The 26,966-nt window shown below is 42.4% G+C and overlaps 1 protein-coding gene across 1 annotated transcript in view; it reads left to right on the top strand.

Moving 5' to 3' along the window:
- Positions 1-12,973, top strand: part of LOC120056723 (transcriptional coactivator YAP1-like) — a 72,435-nt gene extending 59,462 nt beyond the window's left edge. The window contains exon 8 of the mRNA XM_039004928.1: positions 12,816-12,973. Within this exon, the coding sequence (XP_038860856.1) occupies positions 12,816-12,973 (158 nt within the window). The remainder of the gene's footprint in view (positions 1-12,815) is intronic.
- Positions 12,974-26,966: the final 13,993 nt, after the last annotated feature.

The raw sequence follows: 26,966 nt of genomic DNA, 5'->3' as shown, positions 1-26,966 counted from the left end.
ATTAATATATACTGACAGGTTACCATAGTCACATTAATATATACTGACAGGTTACATAGTCACATTAATATACTGACGGTTACCATAGTCATCATATATATGACAGGTTACCTAGTCAATTAATATATACTGACAGGTTACCATAGTCACATTGTATAACTGACAGGTACCATAGTCACATTGATATAACTGACAGGTTACCATAGTCACATTAATATATACTGACAGACTTACCATAGTCACATTATAATAATGTGTTGTATTGTAGATATGTAGTGGTAGAGTAGTGGTGTAATAATGTGTTGTATTATAGATATGTAGTGGTGTTATAATGTGTTGTATTGTAGATATGTAGTAGTAGAGTAGTGGTGTAATAATGTGTTGTATTGTAGATATGTAGTAGTAGAGTAGTGGTGTAATAATGTGTTATATTGTAGATATGTAGTGGTGTAATAATGTGTTGTATTGTAGATATGTAGTGGTAGAGTAGTGGTGTAATAATGTGTTATATTGTAGATATGTAGTGGTGTAATAATGTGTTGTATTGTAGATATGTAGTGGTGTAATAATGTGTTGTATTTGAGATGTAGTGGTAGTGTAGTGGTGTTATAATGTGTTATATTGTAGATATGTAGTGGTAGAGTAGTGGTGTAATAATGTGTTGTATTGTAGATATGTAGTGGTGTAATAATGTGTTGTATTGTAGATATATAGTGGTAGAGTAGTGGTGTAATAATGTGTTGTATTGTAGATATGTAGTGGTAGAGTAGTGGTGTAATAATGTGTTGTATTGTAGATATGTAGTGGTGTAATAATGTGGTGTATTGTAGATATGTAGTGGTAGAGTAGTGGTGTAATAATGTGTTGTATTGTAGATATGTAGTGGTGTAATAATGTGTTGTATTGTAGATATATAGTGGTGTAATAATGTGTTGTATTGTAGATATGTAGTGGTAGAGTAGTGGTGTAATAATGTGTTGTATTGTAGATATGTAGTGGTGTAATAATGTGTTGTATTGTAGATATGTAGTGGTAGAGTAGTGGTGTAATAATGTGTTGTATTATAGATATGTAGTGGTGTAGTAATGTGTTGTATTGTAGATATGTAGTGATCTAATAATGTGTTGTATTGTAGATATGTAGTGGTGTAATAATGTGTTGTATTGTAGATATGTAGTGGTGTTATAATGTGTTGTATTGTAGATATGTAGTGGTGTTATAATGTGTTGTATTGTAGATATGTAGTGGTGTTATAATGTGTTGTATTGTAGATATGTAGTGGTAGAGTAGTGGTGTAATAATGTGTTGTATTGTAGATATGTATTGGTGTAATAATGTGTTGTATTGTAGATATGTTGTGGTGTAATACTGTGTTGTATTGTAGATATGTAGTGGTAGAGTAGTGGTGTAATAATGTGTTGTATTGTAGATATGTAGTGGTGTTATAATGTGTTGTATTGTAGATATGTAGTGGTAGAGTAGTGGTGTAATAATGTGTTGTATTGTAGATATGTAGTGGTGTAATAATGTGTTGTATTGTAGATATGTAGTGGTGTAATAATGTGTTGTATTGTAGATATGTAGTGGTGTAATAATGTGTTGTATTGTAGATATGTAGTGGTAGAGTAGTGGTGTAATAATGTGTTGTATTGTAGATATGTAGTGGTAGAGTAGTGGTGTAATAATGTGTTGTATTGTAGATATGTAGTGGTAGAGTAGTGGTGTTATAATGTGTTGTATTGTAGATATGTAGTGGTGTAATAATGTGTTGTATTGTAGATATGTAGTGGTAGAGTAGTGGTGTAATAATGTGTTGTATTGTAGATATGTAGTGGTGTAGTAATGTGTTGTATTGTAGATATGTAGTGGTAGAGTAGTGGTGTTATAATGTGTTGTATTGTAGATATATAGTGGTAGTGTAGTGGTGTAATAATGTGTTGTATTGTAGATATGTAGTGGTGTAGTAATGTGTTGTATTGTAGATATGTAGTGGTAGAGTAGTGGTGTAGTAATGTGTTGTATTGTAGATATGTAGTGGTAGAGTAGTGGTGTAATAATGTGTTGTATTGTAGATATGTAGTGGTGTAATAATGTGTTGTATTGTAGATATGTAGTGGTAGAGTAGTGGTGTAATAATGTGTTGTATTGTAGATATATAGTGGTAGAGTAGTGGTGTAATAATGTGTTGTATTGTAGATATGTAGTGGTAGAGTAGTGTGTAATAATGTGTTGTATTGTAGATATATAGTGGTGTAATAATGTGTTGTATTGTAGATATGTAGTAGTAGAGTAGTGGTGTAATAATGTGTTGTATTGTAGATATGTAGTGGTGTAATAATGTGTTGTATTGTAGATATGTAGTGGTGTAATAATGTGTTGTATTGTAGATATGTAGTGGTAGAGTAGTGGTGTAATAATGTGTTATATTGTAGATATGTAGTGGTAGAGTAGTGGTGTAATAATGTGTTGTATTGTAGATATGTAGTGGTGTAATAATGTGTTGTATTGTAGATATGTAGTGGTGTAATAATGTGGTGTATTGTAGATATGTAGTGGTGTAATAATGTGTTGTATTGTAGATATGTAGTGGTAGAGTAGTGGTGTAATAATGTGTTGTATTGTAGATATGTAGTGGTGTTATAATGTGTTGTATTGTAGATATGTAGTGGTGTAATAATGTGTTGTATTGTAGATATGTAGTGGTAGAGTAGTGGTGTAATAATGTGTTGTATTGTAGATATGTAGTGGTAGAGTAGTGGTGTTATAATGTGTTGTATTGTAGATATGTAGTGGTGTAATAATGTGTTGTATTGTAGATATATAGTGGTGTAATAATGTGTTGTATTGTAGATATGTAGTGGTGTAATAATGTGTTGTATTGTAGATATATAGTGGTGTAATAATGTGTTGTATTGTAGATATGTAGTGGTGTAATAATGTGTTGTATTGTAGATATGTAGTGGTGTAATAATGTGTTGTATTGTAGATATGTAGTGGTAGAGTAGTGGTGTAATAATGTGTTGTATTGTAGATATGTAGTGGTAGAGTAGTGGTGTAATAATGTGTTGTATTGTAGATATGTAGTGGTGTAATAATGTGTTGTATTGTAGATATGTAGTGGTAGAGTAGTGGTGTTATAATGTGTTGTATTGTAGATATATAGTGGTGTAATAATGTGTTGTATTGTAGATATGTAGTGGTGTAATAATGTGTTGTATTGTAGATATGTAGTGGTAGAGTAGTGGTGTAATAATGTGTTGTATTGTAGATATGTAGTGGTGTAATAATGTGTTGTATTGTAGATATGTAGTGGTGTAATAATGTGTTGTATTGTAGATATGTAGTGGTAGAGTAGTGGTGTAATAATGTGTTGTATTGTAGATATGTAGTGGTGTTATAATGTGTTGTATTGTAGATATGTAGTGGTAGAGTAGTGGTGTAATAATGTGTTGTATTGTAGATATGTAGTGGTGTAATAATGTGTTGTATTGTAGATATGTAGTGGTGTAATAATGTGTTGTATTGTAGATATGTAGTGGTAGAGTAGTGGTGTAATAATGTGTTGTATTGTAGATATGTAGTGGTAGAGTAGTGGTGTTATAATGTGTTGTATTGTAGATATGTAGTGGTGTAATAATGTGTTGTATTGTAGATATGTAGTGGTGTTATAATGTGTTGTATTGTAGATATGTAGTGGTGTAATAATGTGTTGTATTGTAGATATGTAGTGGTGTAATAATGTGTTGTATTGTAGATATGTAGTGGTGTAATAATGTGTTGTATTGTAGATATGTAGTGGTAGAGTAGTGGTGTAATAATGTGTTGTATTGTAGATATGTAGTGGTAGAGTAGTGGTGTAATAATGTGTTGTATTGTAGATATGTAGTGGTAGAGTAGTGGTGTAATAATGTGTTGTATTGTAGATATGTAGTGGTGTTATAATGTGTTGTATTGTAGATATGTAGTGGTGTAATAATGTGGTGTATTGTAGATATGTAGTGGTGTAATAATGTGTTGTATTGTAGATATATAGTGGTAGAGTAGTGGTGTAATAATGTGTTGTATTGTAGATATGTAGTGGTGTAATAATGTGTTGTATTGTAGATATGTAGTGGTGTAATAATGTGTTGTATTGTAGATATATAGTGGTAGAGTAGTGGTGTAATAATGTGTTGTATTGTAGATATGTAGTGGTGTAATAATGTGTTGTATTGTAGATATGTAGTGGTGTAATAATGTGTTGTATTGTAGATATGTAGTGGTGTAATAATGTGTTGTATTGTAGATATATAGTGGTAGAGTAGTGGTGTAATAATGTGTTGTATTGTAGATATGTAGTGGTGTAATAATGTGTTGTATTGTAGATATGTAGTGGTGTAATAATGTGTTGTATTGTAGATGTGTAGTGGTAGAGTAGTGGTGTAATAATGTGTTGTATTGTAGATATGTAGTAGTAGAGTAGTGGTGTAATAATGTGTTGTATTGTAGATGTGTAGTGGTAGAGTAGTGGTGTAATAATGTGTTGTATTGTAGATATATAGTGGTAGAGTAGTGGTGTAATAATGTGTTGTATTGTAGATATGTAGTGGTGTAATAATGTGTTGTATTGTAGATATATAGTGGTAGAGTAGTGGTGTAATAATGTGTTGTATTGTAGATATGTAGTGGTGTAATAATGTGTTGTATTGTAGATATGTAGTGGTGTAATAATGTGTTGTATTGTAGATATGTAGTGGTGTAATAATGTGTTGTATTGTAGATATGTAGTGGTGTAATAATGTGTTGTATTGTAGATATGTAGTGGTAGTGTAGTGGTGTAATAATGTGTTGTATTGTAGATATGTAGTGGTAGAGTAGTGGTGTTATAATGTGTTGTATTGTAGATATGTAGTGGTGTAATAATGTGTTGTATTGTAGATATGTAGTGGTGTAATAATGTGTTGTATTGTAGATATGTAGTGGTAGAGTAGTGGTGTAATAATGTGTTGTATTGTAGATATGTAGTGGTGTAATAATGTGTTGTATTGTAGATATGTAGTGGTGTAATAATGCGTTGTATTGTAGATATGTAGTGGTGTAATAAGGTGTAGCGTTATGTACTGGGTTCCCGAGTGGCGCTGCGGTCTTAGGCACTGCATGTCAATGCAAGAGGAGTCACTACAGACCCTGGTTTGAATCCAGGCTGTATCAAATCCGTAGTGCGGCGCACAATTGTTCCGGGTCTGGCCGTCATTGTAAATAAGAATTTGTTATAAAAAGGCTAAATAAATATTGTTTTTTTATATGTAACTGTAATTGGACCCCAGGAAGAGATGATGCTGCCTTGGCAGTACGCATCTGGAACACAAAGAACTACACAATCACCAACCAGCTCCAGAGGGTCAAATTGGACAGGGTTCACATGGCCAGTCCTCCAAACATAATTGGTACATACACCTCAATGATGACTTACACATTTTTTTTTGAGGGGGGGGGGGGGGGGGTCTGGAGAATACAATAAAGTATGCCATGCATATGTATGTTTTAAATATTTTGTAGAAAAGTGCTGAAAGTGGCCAAAAATCTACCAAAAATACTGATTCTTCAACCTAGTTTCATCGTCATTTTCAGTATTTTACATTTAAACACTTAACTGTCAAATGGGTCTCCCCTACAGTTGACTAATTGCAATATAAAAAATTATATTCTGTATTTTGTAAATTTCAAGAAATGTGACAAGAAACCTTCATTGTACTTAGAATGTTGTAAATGGAACCGTGGACCTGAAGCCATTCCAATAGAACTCTACCTGTTTGTTGAATGTTGTAAATGGAACAATGGACCTGAAGCCATTCTAATAGAACTCTACCTGTTTGTTGAATGTTGTAAATGGAACAATGGACCTGAAGCCATTCTAATAGAACTCTACCTGTTTGTTGAATGTTGTAAATGGAACCGTGGACCTGAAGCCATTCCAATAGAACTCTACCTGTTTGTTGAATGTTGTAAATGGAACAATGGACCTGAAGCCATTCCAATAGAACTCTACCTGTTTGTTGAATGTTGTAAATGGAACCGTGGACCTGAAGCCATTCCAATAGAACTCTACCTGTTTGTTGAATGTTGTAAATGGAACCGTGGACCTGAAGCCATTCCAATAGAACTCTACCTGTTTGTTGAATGTTGTAAATGGAACCGTGGACCTGAAGCCATTCTAATAGAACGCTACCTGTTTGTTGAATGTTGTAAATGGAACCGTGGACCTGAAGCCATTCCAATAGAACTCTACCTGTTTGTTGAATGTTGTAAATGGAACCGTGGACCTGAAGCCATTCCAATAGAACTCTACCTGTTTGTTGAATGTTGTAAATGGAACCGTGGACCTGAAGCCATTCCAATAGAACTCTACCTGTTTGTTGAATGTTGTAAATGGAACCGTGGACCTGAAGCCATTCTAATAGAACGCTACCTGTTTGTTGAATGTTGTAAATGGAACCGTGGACCTGAAGCCATTCCAATAGAACTCTACCTGTTTGTTGAATGTTGTAAATGGAACCGTGGACCTGAAGCCATTCCAATAGAACTTTACCTGTTTGTTGAATGTTGTAAATGCAACCGTGGACCTGAAGCCATTCCAATAGAACTCTACCTGTTTGGTCCTGTCGGGTTCTTGGTCACCTCCCTGACCAAGGACCTTCTCACCCGATTGCTCAGTTTGCCAATTCCAAACGTCCTCCATTTAAGAATGGTGGAGGGCACTGTGTTCTTGGGGACCTTCAATGCTGCAGCCATTTTTTGGTGCCTCGACACAATCCTGTCTCGGGGCTCTACAGACAATTCCTTTGATCTCATGGCTTGGTTTTGGCTCTGACATGCACTGTCAACTGTGGGACCTTATATAGACAGGTGTGTGCCTTTCCAAATCATGTCCAATCAATTGAATTTACCACAGGTGAACTCCAATCAAGTTGTAGAAACATCTCAAGGATGATCAATGGAAACAGGATGCACCTGAGCTCAATTTCGAGTCTCATAGCAAAGGGTCTGAATACTGATGTAAATAAGGTAATATTTATAATTATTTTGCTAAAATGATGTATGTTTTATTTATTTTTTATTTCTCCGTTATTTTACCAGGTAAGTTGACTGAGAACACGTTCTCATTTACAGCAGCGACCTGGGGAATAGTTACAGGAGAGAGGAGGGGATGAATGAGCCAATTGTAAACTGGGGATGATTAGGTGACCGTGATGGTTTGAGGGCCAGATTGGGAATTTAGCCAGGACACCGGGGTTAACACCCCTACTCTTACGATAAGTGCCATGGGATCTTTAACCTTTCTAGGACACACGTTCCGCTAGCGGAACCCCCCCACAACATTCCGCTGAAAAGGCAGCGCGGGAAATTCAAATATATTTTTTAGAAATATTTAACTTTCACACATTAACAAGTCCAATACAGCAAATGAAAGATAAACATCTTGTGAATCCAGCCAACATGTCCGATTTTTAAAATGTTTTACAGCGAAAACACAACATATATTTATGTTAGCTCACCACCAAATCCAAAAAACACAGCCATTTTTTCCCAGCAAAGATAGCTTTCACAAAACCCAGAAATAGAGATAAAATTAATCACTAACCTTTGAACATCTTCATCAGATGACACTCATATGACATCATGTTACACAATATATTTATGTTTTGTTCGATAATGTGCATATTTATAGCCACAAATCTTGGTTTACATTGGCGCCATGTTCAGAAATGCCTCCAAAATATCCGGAGTAATTACAGAGAGCTATGTCAAATAACAGAAATACTCATCATAAAACTTTGATGAAAGATACATGTTTTACATATAATTAAAGATACACTGGTTCTTAATGCAACCGCTGCGTCAGATTTAAAAAAAACTTTTGTAAAAAGCACACCATGCAATAATCTGAGACGGCGCTCAGATTTAAAAAACATTTCTCCGCCATGTTGGAGTCAACAGAAATACGAAATTACATCATAAATATTCCCTTACCTTTGATGATCTTCATCAGAATGCAGTGCCAGGAATCCTAGTTCCACAATAAATTGTTGTTTTGTTTTATAATGTCCATTACGTGTGTCGAATTAGCAACTTTAGCTAGCATGTGTAGTACACGTGTCCAAACACTTGCGCAATTGAACGCAAACGTCGGACTAAAACTTAAAAAAGTTATATTACAAGTCGAATAAACTGGTCAAACTTAGTTGTGAATCAATCTTCAGGATGTTGTTATCATATATATCCAATAACGTCACAACCGGAGCATTTCTTCATGTCTGTAAAAGTAATGGCACACATTGACATCCCATGTCTAGCGTGCGTGACCAGGAACTGGCAATCTGCCAGACCATTGACTCAAATAGCTCCCATCTGGCCCCAAATCACACTAGAGGCTTCATTCCACATTCTACTGACTGTTGACATCTAGTGGAAGGCGTATGAAGTGCAAACAGATCCATAAATTACAGGGATATGAATAGGCGATGACTTTCACATCGACCCTTTTCAGAATTTCTACTTCCTGTTTGGAAGTTTGCCTGCCATATGAGTTCTGTTATACTCACAGACATAATTCAAACAGTTTTAATATACATATATATTATATTATGATCTGGGACAGAGTAGGAGGCCGTTCAATTTGGGCACCAATTCATCCAAAAGTGAAAATGCTGCCCCCTATCCCTAAAAAGTTTTAATGACCTCAGAGAGTCAGGACACCTGTTTAATGTCCCATCCGAAAGACAGCACCCTACACAGGGCAGTGTCCACAATCTCTGCCCTGGGGTATTGGGATATTTTTTAGACCAGAGGAAAGAGTGCCTCCTACTGGCCCTCCAACACCACTTCCAGCAGAATCTGGTCTCCCATCCAGGGACTGACCAGGACCAAACCTGCTTAGTTTCAGAAGCAAGCCAGCAGTGGTGTGCAGGGTGGTACGCTGCGGGCATGTATTTTGTGGTTGGGAAAAGAGGGGCTGTCTCTGAGTGTAACAATGAAGGGTTGACTAGGAGCCATGTGTCTGGGATGACAGAGAGAACTGTATTGTTGGTTAAGGGCTTGTAAGTAAGCATTTCACAGTGTTCTGATTTGATTTCGATCATAATTACTGTTATATAACACTGTCTTATATCTGTACTGTTTTATATCATTATATACTCTAGTATGAATACATGCTTTTTATATATTCTTAGAGATTTAACACTGTGTTAGGTTTCAGCTCTTTGTGTATGAGAAGTGTAATTATGTAGTGGACTGCAGTAGACTGTAGGACTGTGTACTCCCAATACCTCAAGGCCTCTATTGACTGATAACAAGTCCTGTGAAAGGCACAGTGGAGCACGAAGGTTCTGGACTCAGGCTGGGCCACGATAACATCAACATAAGGAACAGACTCAGTTCCTGCCCAGCAACAGAGACTGAAGGAGGGCCTAGGTATAAATACATGTGCTTGTGTGACCTGTATGTTTGTGCGATGCAGCAGAACCACCCAGTGTGGTAAATAAATCTAATTTGAGCTTTTCTCCGTGTTCACCTGAATTATTGAACCAGAAATTAGATCTTAACTGTTGGAGTTGTCGGCAGGATTCACCACGATCTGCAATCAAACTAAAGACAACGAGCCAGGGACAAATCATGTTAGGCAAAATTCCTACACCTGTTTCCACTCATTCTGACATCTTGGAGAGACAGGGGTCATAGGCTGAATGTAAAGGTATGGGACACGGACCTAGAAAGCCTGGATTTATTCAGTAATCCCACTGTTTTGCACCGGTCAGAAGATGTTGTGTTGTTATAACGGGTCATTTGTGAGAATCCAGTCCTAGTCGACTGTAGCAAGTGGCAGTTAGGTGGGTAGTCGACAGTCCCACAGGTGGGTAGAGACAGTCTCACAGGTGGGTAGTAGACAGTCCCTCAGGTGGGTAGAAGACAGTCCCTCAGGTGGGTAGTAGACAGTCCCTCAGGTGGGTAGTAGACAGTCCCTCAGGTGGGTAGGAGACAGTCCCTCAGGTGGGTAGAAGACAGTCCCTCAGGTGGGTAGTAGACAGTCCCTCAGGTGGGTAGTAGACAGTCCCTCAGGTGGGTAGGAGACAGTCCCTCAGGTGGGTAGGAGACAGTCCCTCAGATGGGTAGAGACAGTCCCTCAGGTGGGTAGGAGACAGTCCCTCAGGTGGGTAGGAGACAGTCCCTCAGGTGGTTAGGAGACAGTCCCTCAGATGGGTAGAGACAGTCCCTCAGGTGGGTAGGAGACAGTCCCTCAGGTGGGTAGGAGACAGTCCCTCAGGTGGTTAGGAGACAGTCCCTCAGGTGGGTAGAGATAGTCCCTCAGGTGGGTAGAGACAGTCCCTCAGGTGGGTAGAGACAGTCCCTCAGGTGGGTAGAGACAGTCCCTCAGGTGGGTAGAGACAGTCCCTCAGGTGGGTAGAGACAGTCCCTCAGGTGGGTAGAGACAGTCCCTCAGGTGGGTAGAGACAGTCGTATTGTATATTGACTCTGTATGTGTACATACGTGTAAATTGACTGTTGCGATAAGTAAGGCGGTTGGTTTGTGCCCTATTGGGTCGGGTAATAGAGACCGACTGTGTAGCAAAAAAATAACATTGGTTGTCAATATTGGTAACGTGAGTTGTGGAGAACATTACAGTGCCTCAAGTGGTGTATAACAGTGGATTTCCGTGGATTATAGTGGCTGATTTGGAAAATCTATTAGCATCCAGTCCCTTTAGACACCGAATGTTACAATGTGATAGATAGGCAGAATCGCTTTGGCCTGGTGGATGAGAAGGGTTCATAAAGCATCGGATGAGGAGTTTCGAGCAATGGTTCGGGTTCCATTGTAAAGGCGTAAAATAATCACTGAAAAGAGTGTAAATTTGAGGAATCTCTTTTGGTGCAGTACTTGGATGATTTGTCGTTAGCCTCAAAAGACCATGATACTTACATACGCGGCCATGATACTTACATACGCGGCCGTCACCGCGCTGGTTCACTATTTGGCAGAACCAGGAAGCATCGTATGAAAAAGCCCAATTGGCAAACAGAAGGTAACGTATGAGGGGGTCTTGATTTCTAAAGGCATGACAAACATTACTAGCACCCACATCAACACCATTCGTTCTCTGGCCAAACACTCCTCGCACGCTCTGACAAACCCTGGGGGGGGTTTTAATTTAGTGAGAATCCTTAAATTTGTCTTATTCTGAAATAGCTGAACCTCTTGCAGAATTGATGAAAAGAGAGAATAGAGTGGAGTCAAGATTGTGAGGAAGCGTTTGAAGAGTTAAGGAAACCATTGTGTCAAGCGGCTGAACTGGAGTTTCCCTTTAAAGTGTTTGTGCATGAACAAGAACGGCACTGTGGTGGTGTGGTTACACAGAACCATGGAGCAAGAGAGAGAGATGGGGGAGAGAGGCTGCTGTGTCATTGGAGCAAGAGAGAGAGAGAGATGGGGGAGAGAGGCTGCTGTGTCATTGGAGCAAGAGAGAGAGATGGGGGAGAGAGGCTGCTGTGTCATTGGAGCAAGAGAGAGAGAGAGATGGGGGAGAGAGGCTGCTGTGTCATTGGAGCAAGAGAGAGAGAGAGATGGGGGAGAGAGGCTGCTGTGTCATTGGAGCAAGAGAGAGAGAGAGATGGGGGAGAGAGGCTGCTGTGTCATTGGAGCAAGAGAGAGAGAGAGAGATGGGGAGAGAGGCTGCTGTGTCATTGGAGCAAGAGAGAGAGAGAGATGGGGGAGAGAGGCTGCTGTGTCATTGGAGCAAGAGAGAGAGAGAGAGATGGGGGAGAGAGGCTGCTGTGTCATTGGAGCAAGAGAGAGAGAGAGAGATGGGGGAGAGAGGCTGCTGTGTCATTGGAGCAAGAGAGAGAGAGAGAGATGGGGGAGAGAGGCTGCTGTGTCATTGGAGCAAGAGAGAGAGATGGGGGAGAGAGGCTGCTGTGTCATTGGAGCAAGAGAGAGAGAGAGAGATGGGGGAGAGAGGCTGCTGTGTCATTGGAGCAAGAGAGAGAGATGGGGGAGAGAGGCTGCTGTGTCATTGGAGCAAGAGAGAGAGATGGGGGAGAGAGGCTGCTGTGTCATTGGAGCAAGAGAGAGAGAGAGATGGGGGAGAGAGGCTGCTGTGTCATTGGAGCAAGAGAGAGAGAGAGAGATGGGGGAGAGAGGCTGCTGTGTCATTGGAGCAAGAGAGAGAGATGGGGGAGAGAGGCTGCTGTGTCATTTGAGCAAGAGGGAGAGAGAGAGATGGGGGAGAGAGGCTGCTGTGTCATTGGAGCAAGAGAGAGAGAGAGATGGGGGAGAGAGGCTGCTGTGTCATCCACTGTTCATTCACGTGTTCCTTCAGTTAATCATTTCATTAATGTGGTGCATTTCTTCATCTATTTGTTGATGAAGTCCTGTTCTTCAGCTGTACCTCATGTTCTCCCCCATACGGTGATAACGTGGAGAATGCTGCCTCCTGGTGCTACAACAGGAGAAGTGTTGAATGATAAAAGCAGAGGCTTGGAACTGACATGAATACTGCACAATGATGTATAATGTCCCCACATGACTGATAGGGGGCGATGTCTTGATGCCGTGTCCAAAAGGTGGTCATGTAGCTGCTGGGCTCGTCGAGCATGCACTGCAGGAGGTATCTCTGGCGTCCACGAGCGTGAAGACTCTGGCCTTCGGGAGCTTGTAAAGAACATCCTCCAACGTGGGCATAATGTAATGTGAAAGTCGCAGAGCCCGGTTGAGGTGTTTAGGATCAATGCATATCCGTAGCTTGTCTGGTTTCTTGACGATAACCATATTACTTATCCAGTCTGTAGGCTCGGTGACGGATGTGATGTGGCCACCTGCTTCGTATTTGTCAAGCTGAGCCGTCGCAGCTGCTTCCATGGCCACTGGTACATTGCGGGGTGCACACTGGACAGGCTGGATTGCTGCGTCCAACTCAAAGTGGACTTCGCCGGGAACTGACTGGACCGGTGCGTTGAAGACATCATGGTATTTGCTTAGGAGTATCTCCTTGCTCAGTGGCCAAGCCTGGACTTTGTCTATTTAAGGTCTGCTGGGATGGTGAAGATAATAAGCCCAAGGCGCTCGCATGTAGAACATGACAGTAATGGCTGTTAACTAGCCTCAACTATTTCAAACTCAAGGGTGTGTTCCTGGCCATGCACAACACAATCTGTCACAAACAGGCCTAACAAGGTCAATAGTCTGGCCTGAATACAGTTTAATCTTGGTGCTACTCTGTGTGAGTTTGTCTCTGGCCCCTGAATCTAGTTGGCATTGCTGTGGTTATTAAATTGTAGAGTGACAAACCACCTTTTTCCTTTGGCCCTCGCTGCCCCTATGCACTCGCTAGCATAGACATCCTTCTGTGTGTGGTTGTTCACTTCATCTGTGTTTGTTTCAATGGAGTGCACTTTACCCTCCTTTCTCTTGCTTTTCATGCAGACCCTCGCGATGTGATTAGCTGTACCACAGGATTTGCACATTTTCCCATAGGCTGGGCAGTGTTCTTTTCCACGTCCATGAGAAATGCCACAATATCTGCACGTATTGGGGCTGTCTATTGCAGAGTTGACTGTAGTATTAGCATTAGCTGATGCAATTTCATTACTGGCTGCCTGAATGTAGAATTGACATTGTCCTTATGTTGCCTTTCTAGCTCCATGGACCTTATCTGTATATCAGTAAGCTCTGCTGTACTGCTGCGTCAGGTTACGCTCTGCTGCACAGCATGTCTCTACTGCCGAGACCAGCGTCAGGTCACGCTCTGCTGCACAGCATGTCTCCACTGCCAAGACCAGCGTCAGGTCACGCTCTGCTGCACGGCATGTCTCCACTGCCAAGACCAGCGTCAGGTCACGTTCTGCTGCACAGCATGTCTCCACTGCTGAGACCAGCGTCAGGTCACGTTCTGCTGCACAGCATGTCTCCACTGCCAAGACCAGCGTCAGGTCACGTTCTGCTGCACAGCATGTCTCTACTGCCAAGACCAGCGTCAGGTCACGCTCTGCTGTACGGCATGTCTCTACTGCCAAGACCAGCATCAGGTCACGTTCTGCTGCACAGCATGTCTCCACTGCCAAGACCAGCGTCAGGTCACGTTCTGCTGCACAGCATGTCTCTACTGCCAAGACCAGCGTCAGGTCACGCTCTGCTGTACGGCATGTCTCCACTGCTGAGACCAGCGTCAGGTCACGCTCTGCTGCACAGCATGTCTCCACTGCCAAGACCAGCGTCAGGTCACGCTCTGCTGCACAGCATGTCTCTACTGCTGAGACCAGCGTCAGGTCACGCTCTGCTGCACAGCATGTCTCTACTGCTGAGACCAGCGTCAGGTCACGCTCTGCTGCACGGCATGTCTCTACTGCTGAGACCAGCGTCAGGTCACGCTCTGCTGCACAGCATGTCTCTACTGCTGAGACCAGCGTCAGGTCACGCTTTGCTGCACAGCATGTCTCCACTGCCAAGACCAGCGTCAGGTCACGCTCTGCTGCACAGCATGTCTCCACTGCTGAGACCAGCGTCAGGTCACACTCTCTCAGCAAACGTCTGCGCGTCCCCTCATCAGCTGCTCCAAGCGCTATCTTATCTCTGATCAGTTCATCTCTTAAAGCACCATATTCACATGTAGCTGCCTTTTCCCTTAGCCTGGTGGCGAAGCTGTCAATGGACTCCCTGTCCTTCTGTTTGCAACAGCCGAAAACATAACGCTCGTAGATTACGTTCTTTGCTGGCTTAAAGTAATGTTCAAGAGCATCAAGAATAACTGTTGCGTTACCTTGCTGAGCTGCTGTTAGGTTCAGGTTGTGTTGGTATTCAGCTCCCATTATAGACCTCAAAGTGGCAGCCACTACATCATCGTCCTTTTCCAGAAGTTTCGTGGCTAGCGTAGTCCTCCCATTCACCTCTAAACGTATCCCAGTTCGTGCTCCAATCTCCGCTGAGCTTCATAACGGCAGGAGGAGGAATGTTCTAACAACACTGACGCTAACTGCTAACTAGCAAACTTACTGTAGCTAAGGTGAATTCCGGCTAAATTTGACTCATGGGAGCATATTTTGTAAACCAGAACAGTTTGCTCTAATTTGCGGAAATCACGGTTAGTTATCCCACTTCTGACACCATGTTTGGATGTTAAATGACGAGACAGAGTCATTGATGGGAGTAACCGGTCTTGTTCAGCACATTGCAATGCATCCGGTATATCAAGCACACCGGTAAAAAACACTGGTGTTGCAATAATTAACATTTACCAAAAGATGGCATCAACGTGCTATCTCACACCCATAACAGGAGTCTGCTTTTTACAGGAGGCCAGTGGGTAGAGCTGGGAGGATTGTCAGCTGATCTGGCAAACTTGGGCAGGCTTGGCCTGTAGGCTATAAAGGGTTTCCACATCAGCCAACACTGTCTCTCTTCCCTGACTGGCAGGCTGGTTGCTGGTCTGTTTCCACCAGACAACACCCTCTCCACTCATCCACAAACTGCAAACACTACCAACACACGTCTACAGCTTGTTACATTTTAGTATTTATTATTTAGTTTAATAAATGCATTCCTTTTTCCATTTCAGTCATGTGTGGTCTCCCTTTGTTTTTATGAACTATGAGCCAGGTCGTAACAATATTCGTAGATTAGGTTAACTCATTAATGTATTTGGTAATGTAAACACGTTTTTTTCAGTCAGGAAGTACTGGGAGATGGAGTTGGCTGCTGTAGAACCACTGAGACAGTCAGAGACAGAGAGATGAATTTAGTCAGTGTGGCAGAACAGGGGGTTTGTTCAAAATATGTACACAGATCCGACACGGACAGAGTAGGATTAGCTCGGTTTCAAGGGTGTTTATTTGAATAACAAACCAAAAGAAAAGGATAGGTCTCCCCCATGAGACCCTCCCCGGGATCCCGTCTTCTGGGCTCCGGGTCCTGCTGTATCCCCCATGAGACCCTCTCCGGGATCCCGTCTTCTGGGCTCCGGGTCCTGCTGTATCCCCCATGAGACCCTCTCCGGGATCCCGTCTTCTGGGCTCTGGGTCTTGCTGTATCCTGTCGGGCACAAAAACTGAACTCCCTCCTTTTATCTCTGGAACCGTTCACAACTATACAGGAGTAACCTTTCTTCCCCCAGTCCCTTCTCCCATGTGCTGCCCTTCTGGCAGCACAAGATTACTTGATTACTCACCAACCACAATCAGACCCAATTAGTCCTGGCCGGAGAGCCCGTCGAGACCTGGCACGTCCAGCAGAGGGTCTCCCCCTGGTGGCTAACCTGCTGTACGCCACATCAGGTAGTACTGGGAGATGGAGTTGGCTGCAGAAGAATCACTGAGACAGTCAGAGACAGAGAGATGTATATAGTCAGGTCGTACTGGGAGATGGAGTTGGCTGCTATAGAACCCTGACACCTGAATCATGACCCCACAGAGGACGAGGGAGGTGTGCCGATAATAATGAGGTCCGTAACTCACACCACGCCCAGGTCAACCAGATAGCGGTGTTGATGAGAGCGTTCAGACAGTTGACCACGTCTCCTGTTATCACCTGGGGCCAGCTACCCTGTAAGGTTGTGACGGAGAAGTCCGCCACTGGCCGCGGACAGCGTTTGGTACACTAACACACACACACATTCACCGCGCCTCCCTGGTCCGTTATCAGCTCCGTTAACAATGTGGGTCGACACACAAGTTAGCATCTCTATCTTAATACATACATTTCACATTTACCTCCTGTCAGTAACAGGTTATGGTATAAGGAATATACAGACAAGTGTTCATGTTTAATTTAAGTAACATTTATTATACTCATCAATGTTATGGATGATCGCGTTGTTTGTTTGGTTCTGCTGGGGCCAGCTCACACCATGATACACCTGGGGCCAGCTACCCTGTAAGGTAATCCACCATGATACACCTGGGGCCAGCTACCCTGTAAGGTAACACACACCATGATACACCTGGGGCCAGCTACCCTGTAAGGTAATCCACCATGATACACCTGGGGCCAGCTACCCTGTAAGGTAATCCACCATGATACACCTGGGGCCAGCTACCCTGTAAGGTAACACACACCATGATACACCTGGGGCCAGCTACCCTGTAAGGTAATCCACCATGATACACCTGGGGCCAGCTACCCTGTAAGGTAACACACACCATGATACACCTGGGGCCAGCTACCCTGTAAGGTAATCCACCATGATACACCCAGGGCCAGCTACCCTGTAAGGTAATCCACCATGATACACCTGGGGCCAGCTACCCTGTAAGGTAACACACACCATGATACACCTGGGGCCAGCTACCCTGTAAGGTAATCCACCATGATACACCTGGGGCCAGCTACCCTGTAAGGTAATCCACCATGATACACCTGGGGCCAGCTACCCTGTAAGGTAATCCACCATGATACACCTGGGGCCAGCTACCCTGTAAGGTAACACACACCATGATACACCTGGGGCCAGCTACCCTGTAAGGTAACACACACCATGATACACCTGGGACCTGACAGCTGGTGCTTAAAGCTAGTGAGGGAGATAAGTGTTTCCAGTTTCAGAGATTTTTGTAGTTCGTTCCAGTCATTGGCAGCAGAAAACTGGAAGGAGAGGCGGCCAAAGGAGGAATTGGTTTTGGGGGTGACCATAGAGATATACCTGCTGGAGCGTGTGCTACAGGTGGGTGCTGCTATGGTGACCAGCGAGCTGAGATAAGGGGGGACTTTACCTAGCAGGGTCTTGTAGATGACCTGGAGCCAGTGTACAATACTGTACATGCTGCTTTCTTTTGGAAATATATAAATCATTAACTATTATAAGGTTGATTAAAAATAGCGAACGATATTGACACTCCTATTATCCTCAGTAATTTCCCATCCAAGTTGTCAGAGCCAGGTAACTTCATCAAAATGCTACGTCATACCGGCCGTCACTTGGCCTGGACTATCTGTAAATAGCCCATCCAATCTACCTACCTCATCCCCATATTGTTTTTATTTACTTTTTTTGCTCTTTTGCACACCAGTATTTCTACTTGCACATCATCATCTGCACATCTATCACTCCAGTGTTAATGTCACGATCGTCGTAGTGAGGAGACCAAGGCGCAGCGTGTGAGAAATACATCTTCCTTTTATTTAGACGAAGACGTAACACGAAACGAAACACTCTTACAACAAAACTAACAAAACAAACAAACGTGAAGCTATAAACGAAAGTGCACACACAAGCTACTAACGTTCAACATAGACAATTACCCACATAAACCTAGTGCCTATGGCTGCCTTAAATATGGCTCCCAATCAGAGACAATTAATGACATCTGTCTCTGATTGAGAACCATTCAGGCAACCATAGACACAGCTAGACACCTACACTAAACACAAACCCATCTACTCTATTTAACCCCCTAAACCATATAACCACCCTAGACACTACAAAAACACATACATTCCCCATGTCACACCCTGACCTAACTAAAATAATAAAGAAAACAAAGAATACTAAGGCCAGGGTGTGACAGTTAATTTGCTACGTTGTAATTACTTCGCTACTATGGCCCAATTATTGCCATACCTCCTTACGCCATTTACACTGTATATAGACTTTTTTTACTGAATGTTTGTTTATTCCATGTGTAACTCTGTGTTGTTGTTTGTGTCGCACTGCTTTGCTTTATCTTGGCCAGGTCGCAGATGTAAATGAGAACGTGTTCTCAACTGGCCTACCTGGTTAAATAAAGGTGAAATTAATAAACATTTGTTCATCAACATCTTTATGTTTTCGTTAATAAAATAATGATAAAAATACTCAAAATACAGATGTTTATTTCAACTACATCTCAATCAATCAATGAAATGTACAGTACAGTTTTTCAACCACTCCACAAATTTCTTGTAAACAAACTATAGTTTTGGCAAGTCGGTTAGGACATCTACTTTGTGCATGACACAAGTCATTTTTCCAACAATTGTTTACAGACAGATTATTTCACTTATAATTCACTGTATCATAATTCCAGTGGGTCAGAAGTTTACATACACTAAGTTGACTGTGCCTTTAAACAGCTTGGAAAATTCCAGAAAATTATGGCATGGCTTTAGAAGCTTCTGACAAGCTAATTGACATCATTTGAGTCAATTGGAGGTGTACCTGTGGAATGTTTTCAAGGCCTACCTTCAAACTCAGTGCCTTTTTGCTTGACATCATGGGAAAATCTAAAGAAATCAGCCAAGGCCTTAGAAACAAATTGTAGACCTCCACAAGTCTGGTTCATCCTTGGGAGCAATTTCCAAACGCCTGAAGGTACCACGTTCATCTGTACAAACAATAGTACGAAAGTATGAACACCATGGGACCATGCAGCCGTCATACCGCTCAGGAAGGAGACGCGTTCTGTCTCCTAGAGATGAACGTACTTTGGTGCGAAAAGTGCAAATCAATCCCAGAACAACAGCAAAGGACCTTGTGAAGATTCTGGAGGAAACAGGTACAAAAGTATCTATATCCACAGTAAAAACAAGTCTTATATCGACATAACCTGAAAGGCCGCTCAGCAAGGAAGAAGCCACTGCTCCAAAACCGCCATAAAAAAGCCAGACTAGGGTTTGCAACTGCACATGGGGACAAGATCATACTTTGTGGAGAAATGTCTTCTGGTCTGATGAAACAAAACATTTAACTGCTTGGCCATATTGACCATCGTTATGTTTGGAGGAAAAAGGGGGATGCTTGCAAGCCGAAGAACACCATCCCAACCGTGAAGCATGGGGGTGGCAGAATCATGTTGTGGGGGTGTTTGCTGCAGGAGGGACTGGTGCACTTCGCAAAATAAATGGCATCATGAGGATGGAAAATTATGTGGATATATTGTAGCAACATCTCAAGTCATCAGTCAGGAAGTTAAAGCTTGGTCGCAAATGGGTCTTCCAAATGGACAATGACCCCAAGCATACTTCCAAAGTTGCGGCAAAATGGCTTAAGGACAACAAAGTCAAGGTATTGGAGTGGCCATCACAAAGCCTTGACCTCAACCCTATAGAAAATTTGTGGGCAGAACGGAAAAAGCAGGTGCGAGCAAGGAGGCCTACAAACCTGACTCAGTTACACCAGCTCTGTCAGGAGGAATGGGCCAACATTCACCCAACTTTTTGTGGAAGGCTACCTGAAATGTTTGACCTAAGTTAAACAATTTAAAGGCAATGCTACCAAATACTAATTGAGTGTATGTAAACTTCTGACCTACTGGGAATGTGATGAAAGAAATAAAAGCTGAAATAAATCATTCTCTCTACTATTATTCTGACATTTCATATTCTTAAAATTAAGTGGTGATCCTAACTGACCTAAGACAGGGAATGTTTACTAGGATTAAATGTCAGGAATTGTGAAAAACTGAGTTTAAATGTATTTGGCTAAGTTGTATATAAACTTCCGACTTCAACTGTATTTATAAAGCCCTTTTTACATCAGCCGATGTCACAAAGTGCTGTACAGAAACCCAGCCTAAAACCCCAAACAGCAAGCAATGCAGATGTAGAAGCACGGTGGCTAGGAAAAACTCACTATAAAGGCAGGAACCTAGGAAGAAACCTAGAGAGGAACCAGGCTCTGAGGAGTGGCTAGTCCTCTTCTGGCTGTGCCGGGTGGAGATTATAACAGAACATGGCCAAGATGTTCAAACGTTCATTGATGACCAGCAGGGTCAAATAATAATAATCACAGTGGTTGTAGAGGGCGCAATAGGTCAGTATCTCAGGAGTAAATGTCAGTTAGAGACAGCAGGTGCGGTAGAGAGAGAGAGTCGAAAACAGCTGGTCCGGGACAAGGTAGGACATCCGGTGAACAGGTCAGGGTTCCATAGCTGCAGGCAGAACAGTTCAAACTGGAGCAGCAGCATGACCAGGTGGACTAGGGACAGCAAGGAGTCATCATGCCAGGTAGTCCTGAGGCATGGTCCTAGGGCTCACGTCCTCTGAAAGAGAGCGAGAGAATTAGAGGGAGCATACTTAAATTCACACAGGACACCGGATAAGACAGGAGAAATACTCCAGATATAACAGACTGACCCTAGCCCCCCGACACAAACTATTGCAGCATAAATACTGGAGGCTGAGACAGGAGGGGTCGGGGGACACTGTGGCCCCGTCCGCCGATACATCTCAACTACATTTTAGTTGCACTTCCCCCCAGCTCTACGGCCACGTGTAAAACCTTGCTGAGATGATCAATGTATTTGTTGCATTGTTGTATCGTCAGTTTCTCCAGCCAAAACATCTTGATGGCCTTCGCCAGTTAATCTCTGCTTGTAGGCTTGGCAGAGTTACGGATGAATGTTTTCAGTTGATGCCAAACAAGTTGGATCAGGTTTAAAATCAGGAGACATTCATGTAGAGATGAACAAATATTTGTTGATATACTGTTGGCCTACAGTAGGCAGTCTCACTAGTGTTGAGTAATACTTACTCTGCCTCGACCCAGTTTATGACCTCATTTCGGGTCTGCATTTAAAAAAACAATACATTAGGCTAACAACAATAAAACAATAACAACAAAGGTAAAATAATAGAAATGTACATGTAAGCAGACATAAACAATAGAACTATACATGTAAGTAACCAAATAAAAACACTGCTATAAGCCTACCTTGAAAGAAACGATGTGGTCCCAGAAACACCTCTCTGGGTGAGCTCATCCTCAAACAACTCTTCAGGAGGCAACAGTGAATTATTGTGGAACACATTGCAGTCCCTGAGTTGTAGGCTACAATTGTTTATGTAGCCTTTTGCTTTGTAAATAGCAAAATTGAACATAAAAAATATGGGCCTGGTTCCTGGCGAGAAATTGCCCACGACATTTGGAGTTTGAGGGGATTCTTGGGACTAGGCTTGCTTGATCTTCTTCCTTTTTTTTCTGCAAATTGCTCAAGGGCCACGGTTGATTCGTCTGTGAAGATGACATCGTTGAATGTCTCGCCAGCTTCGATCCATGCCTGGGCCTGCAGAAGGCAAAGTTCTTTGTTTGTTAGACAGATGATCATGGTCCACACACACCAACACAGTCGTGAATAGGCACGACAACGCCTCTTCCCTCTCAGGAGGCTTCAAAGATTTGGCAGATCCTCTAAAAGTCAAAGGCATCTTGACTGGCTGCATCATCGCTTGGCATCCGACCGCAAGGCGCTATAAAGGGTTGTGGCCTAGTAAATCACTGGGGCCGACCAAGCTCCCTGCCATCCAGGACCTATATAGTAGGCGGTATCAGAGGAAGGTCTTAAAAATTGTCAAAGACTCCAGCCACCAAAGTCATAGACTGTTCAGCACAACAAGTGGTACCGATGCACCAAGTCTGGAACCAACAGGACCCTGAACAGCTTCTACCCCCAAGCCTTGAGACTGCTAAATAGTTAGTTAAATAGTTAACCAAATAGCTACCCAGACTATCTGCATTGACCCTTTTTAAACTAACTTTTTTGACTCATCACATACGCTGCTGTTACTGTTTATTATCTATCCTGTTGACTAGTCACTATCCCTACCTACAGTATACTGCTGTTTCTGTTTATTATCTATCATGTTGTCTAGTCACTTCATCCCTCCCTACAGTATGTGTACATATCTACCTCAACTACCTCATACCCCTGCACGTGGACTCAGTACTGGTACCCCGTGTATAAAGCAAACTTAGCATTCTCATTGTGTATTTATTCCTGTTTTTGATTTTTGGAAGGGCCAGTATGTAAATTATTTCATTTGATTTGCCAGGGTGGGCTATGCAAACAACTTTGACTGTGTCCCAATCCAATTCCACCCTACATATCTACCTTTACATAATGCATGCTATGAAATGGCTTCTCTAAGAATCTGAGGAGAGAGCAACAAGATGGCGACCGGCAAGTTGGGCATGGTGGCAGCACTTTTACTTTATGTGTTTGTTTTAAATGTTACTGGAAATAATTGCATCTGCTATTTTGATGAAAGAAAAGTAAATTCTCAGCAACTTCTCAGTCATGCAAACACTTTTGATGGCATCCAGCACTTCGGATTTGGAAAGAATGTTACATACCAAACTTTCATAGCACCTTGGCATAAACCAAAACGATCATCGAAATCCAGTCTGAAATCGCAAATTAATGGTGGAGATCTTATAATAACTCTATGCCTGCTCTTATCGGGTGATATCCATCAATGCCCCGGACCTCACTTTATCACGAACCCCATCAAACGGCCTATGCACCCATGCTTCTCTTGCAAACGGTGGATAAAGAGTAACAGCAAAGCTTTGGAATGTTTGGAATGCGTGCAGTGGATTCATTTAAAATGCAGCGACTCTAGCTTTGGACATGGGGTCAATGAAGCTTACCGTTGCTGTCTGTGTGCTGTACCCGCAGGGTGTGTGAGCACTGAAGGTGGAGTGGGGCCAGAGGACTTACCGAGGGTGGAGAGTGCACCGGAGGAGGGGGGATCCACAGCGGAGCGGAGGCAACCAGAGGCGAGTGACGGGGGACATGGGGGTGAGGACGATGGAGTAGCACCTGGGGAGGGGTGCTCCATGGCGACAGAGAGGCCACCGGAGGCAGGGCAGTGGGAACATGGCAGCGCAGTGGGAGGCGAGTTCGGGAATTCAATGAGGCCTTTGGGAAGAAGGGCTTACATTTTGTGCACTTAAACGTCCGAAGCCTACTACCGAAGATCGATGAGATACGCCTGTTGGTTTACTGAGACATGGTTGGATTCATCTGTTTGTGACTCAGAAATTGAGATAAGTAATTACTCTGTTGTCAGGAAGGATCGGAATCGGAACGGGGATATGTGCGTTTGTAAGATCAGACATTACTTTTAACGTCAGATCGGATTTAAACGCTGATCTGGAGATTGTCTGGCTGGATATCTGCCTTCCCAAAACCAAGCCGATTTTGTTGGGGGTGTGTTATAGGCCGCCCAATCAGAATGCATTCTATGAAGGTCTTGAAATTGTGTTGTCAAACTGTAATGATTCCCTGTTGAAGGAAATAATTATGTTAGGGGATTTCAATACTGATGTCTGCAAAAAGAATAGCCCAAACCACAATGTATTTATGGACTGTTGTAGATCACTTGCTCGGACTCAAATGATAAAAGATCCCACCAGGATATGTGAAACAGTGCCAAGTACAATTGACTTAATATTGGTGTCTGATAAATCTAAAATATCGCAGAGTGGAGTAATAGTCTATGGAATCAGTGATCATTTTATTACATTTTAAACAAGGAGGATTTTTAAAGATATATTTAAGTGTCACAAACCGTTAGAACCAGAGGACTTAAAAATTACTGCGTAGATACGTTTAGGGAGGAAGTGGGTAATATTGACTGGTCACCTGTGCTAGATAGTGTAGGGGTAGACAGTGCCTGGGAAGCCTTTAAATGTAGATTCCTTGATGTGGTGAATGTGATGGGTCCCATTAGACGGGTCAGGGTAAAGCACAGATCTAGCCCTTGGTTTAATCAGGAGATTCTAGAATCTATCCAAGCAAGGAATGAGGCCTTTAAGAAATGTAAGAACTCTCAAGAGCAGCATGATTTTGTTCTATATAAACATCACAGAAATTAAGCACAGAGCGGGATAGAGTATGACCCAGGGAATTACAGGCCTGTATCTATCCTCTGTGTAACATCAACGATCCTGGAGAGAGTTGTACATGAGCAAATGTATGAATATGTTAACAAACAGGGTCTAATGTATGATTTTCAGTCGGGTTTTAGAAAAACATACTCCACTGATTCATGTCTACTTTACTTGACTGACTTCATCAGGAAAGAGATTGATGAGGGAAATCTGTGTGGAATGGTACGGTTTGACCTACAGAAGGCCTTTGATACAGTTAACCACTGTCTCCTAATCTCCAAACTGGAGGCACTGGGGTTAAGCAGTATCCCTCTAGGCTGGGTAAAGTCCTATTTACCAGGAAGGGAGCAAGTAGTAGAGGTTAATGGTTCACTGTCTCAGGCAAAACCAATGAGTTGTGGCATTCCGCAGGGGAGCGTGCTTGGGCCTCTACTGTTTCTACCTTATATTAACGATATGAAAGATGCTTGGTCTTGCCTTCATTTTCTTTATGCGGATGACTCTACACTTCTGGTGTCTCACAAAAGTAAAACTATGCTGGAGAGCATACTTAGCACAGAGCTTACTAACATTACCACATGGCTTGGGGATAATAAGCTATCTCTGCACTTAGGGAAAACTGAAGCAATTATTTTTGGATCCAGACCTAAATTGAGTAGGTCCTCTGAAACCAGAGTGTAGTTAGGGGGTGAGGTGCTGACTACTAAAACCTCTGTTAGAATACTTGGGATGTATCCTTGATGGAAGCTTGGGAGGTGTGAGCATGGCCAATAAGGTGCTAGGGAAGGTTAATGCCAGGATTACGTTTTTGGCTAGAAAGTCCAAGCTGGTTGATAAGGACTCCATGAAAGTGCTAGCTACTGCCCTCATTCAATGCCATTTTGACTATGCTAGTACTTCCTGGTTTGGGTGCTTATCTAAACTTATGAAGGGGAAGCTCCAGATAGCCCAGAATAAGTTGATCAGGGTAGTACTGAAGGTGAGTCCACGTACTCACATAGGCAGGAGCTGCTTTCAGGAACTAAACGGGTTGCCTGTTGAAGCTAGGGTGTCCCAGATTAGACTAGGTTTGGTTTACAGGAGTATTTATGGTCCTGCCTGTTGAGGCTAGGGTGTCCCAGATTAGACTAGGTCTGGTTTACAGGAGTATTTATGGTCCTGCCTGTTGAGGCTAGGGTGTCCCAGATTAGACTAGGTTTGGTTTACAGGAGTATTTATGGTCCTGCCTGTTGAGGCTAGGGTGTCCCAGATTAGACTAGGTTTGGTTTACAGGAGTATTTATGGTCCTGCCTGTTGAGGCTAGGGTGTCCCAGATTAGACTAGGTTTGGTTTACAGGAGTATTTATGGTCCTGCGCCCAGATATCTAAGTGATTATGTTCCTCGTGTTAGGGATGCACACAATCACAGCACCAGATCAGGTGTTGCTGATGTGTGCTTAAACAGGTTCAGGAGTAATGCTGGGAAAGGTACGGTCTTGTATAATGGAGCCTCAGACTGGAATGAGTTGCCTCTGCCTATAAAAACAATGTCCTCTCTGGACAGCTTTAAAACTTCTTATGGCTGAAGGGGCAGTATTGAGTAGCTTGGTTGAAAGGTGCACAGAGGTGCCCAGAGTAAACGGCCTGCTCCTATGTCATAGTTGCTAATATATGCATAGTATTATTATTATTGGATAGAAAACACTCTGAAGTTTCTAAAACTGTTTGAATTATGTCTGTGAGTATAACAGAACTCATTGGGCGGGCAAAAACCTGAGAAGTTCCATTTCCTGTTTGGATATTTTCTGGGGGTGCCAGATTTTCAACCAAGCTCTCATTGAAAATACAGAGAGATATGGATGGGGTTTCACTTCCTACGGCTTCCACTAGATGTCAACAGTCAATAGAACTTTGTCTAATGACTCTAATGTGAAGGGGGGCCGAAGGAGACAGGAATGAGTAATCACTTCCATGAGGTGCCCACGCATTGAACTGGCGCGTTCAAGTGAGAGTGCGCTCCGTTCCATCGGTCAATTGAAGTCGATGTAATTCTCCGGTTGGAACGTTATTCAAGATGTATGTTAACAACATTCTAAATATTGATTCAGTACATCGTTTGACATGTTTCTACTGACTGTAACGGAACTTTTGGACATTTCGTCATGTTATAGTGGACGCGCTTCGAGACTTTGGTTAGGGAGTTTGGTAAAGAATTCGAAAGTAGCTAATTGGACATAAATAACGGACATTATCGAACAAATCAAGCATTTATTGTGGACCTGGGATTCCTAGGACTGCATTCTGATGAAGTTCATCAAAGGTAAGGAAACATTTATCATGTATTTTCTGGTTTCTGTTGAGTAAAACATGGCTAAT

Source organism: Salvelinus namaycush, chromosome 12 (assembly GCF_016432855.1).
Source record: "Salvelinus namaycush isolate Seneca chromosome 12, SaNama_1.0, whole genome shotgun sequence".
NCBI lineage: Eukaryota > Metazoa > Chordata > Actinopteri > Salmoniformes > Salmonidae > Salvelinus > Salvelinus namaycush.
The sequence above is the reverse complement of the archived record's forward strand: the minus strand, read 5'-3'. Positions and strand labels throughout refer to the sequence as shown.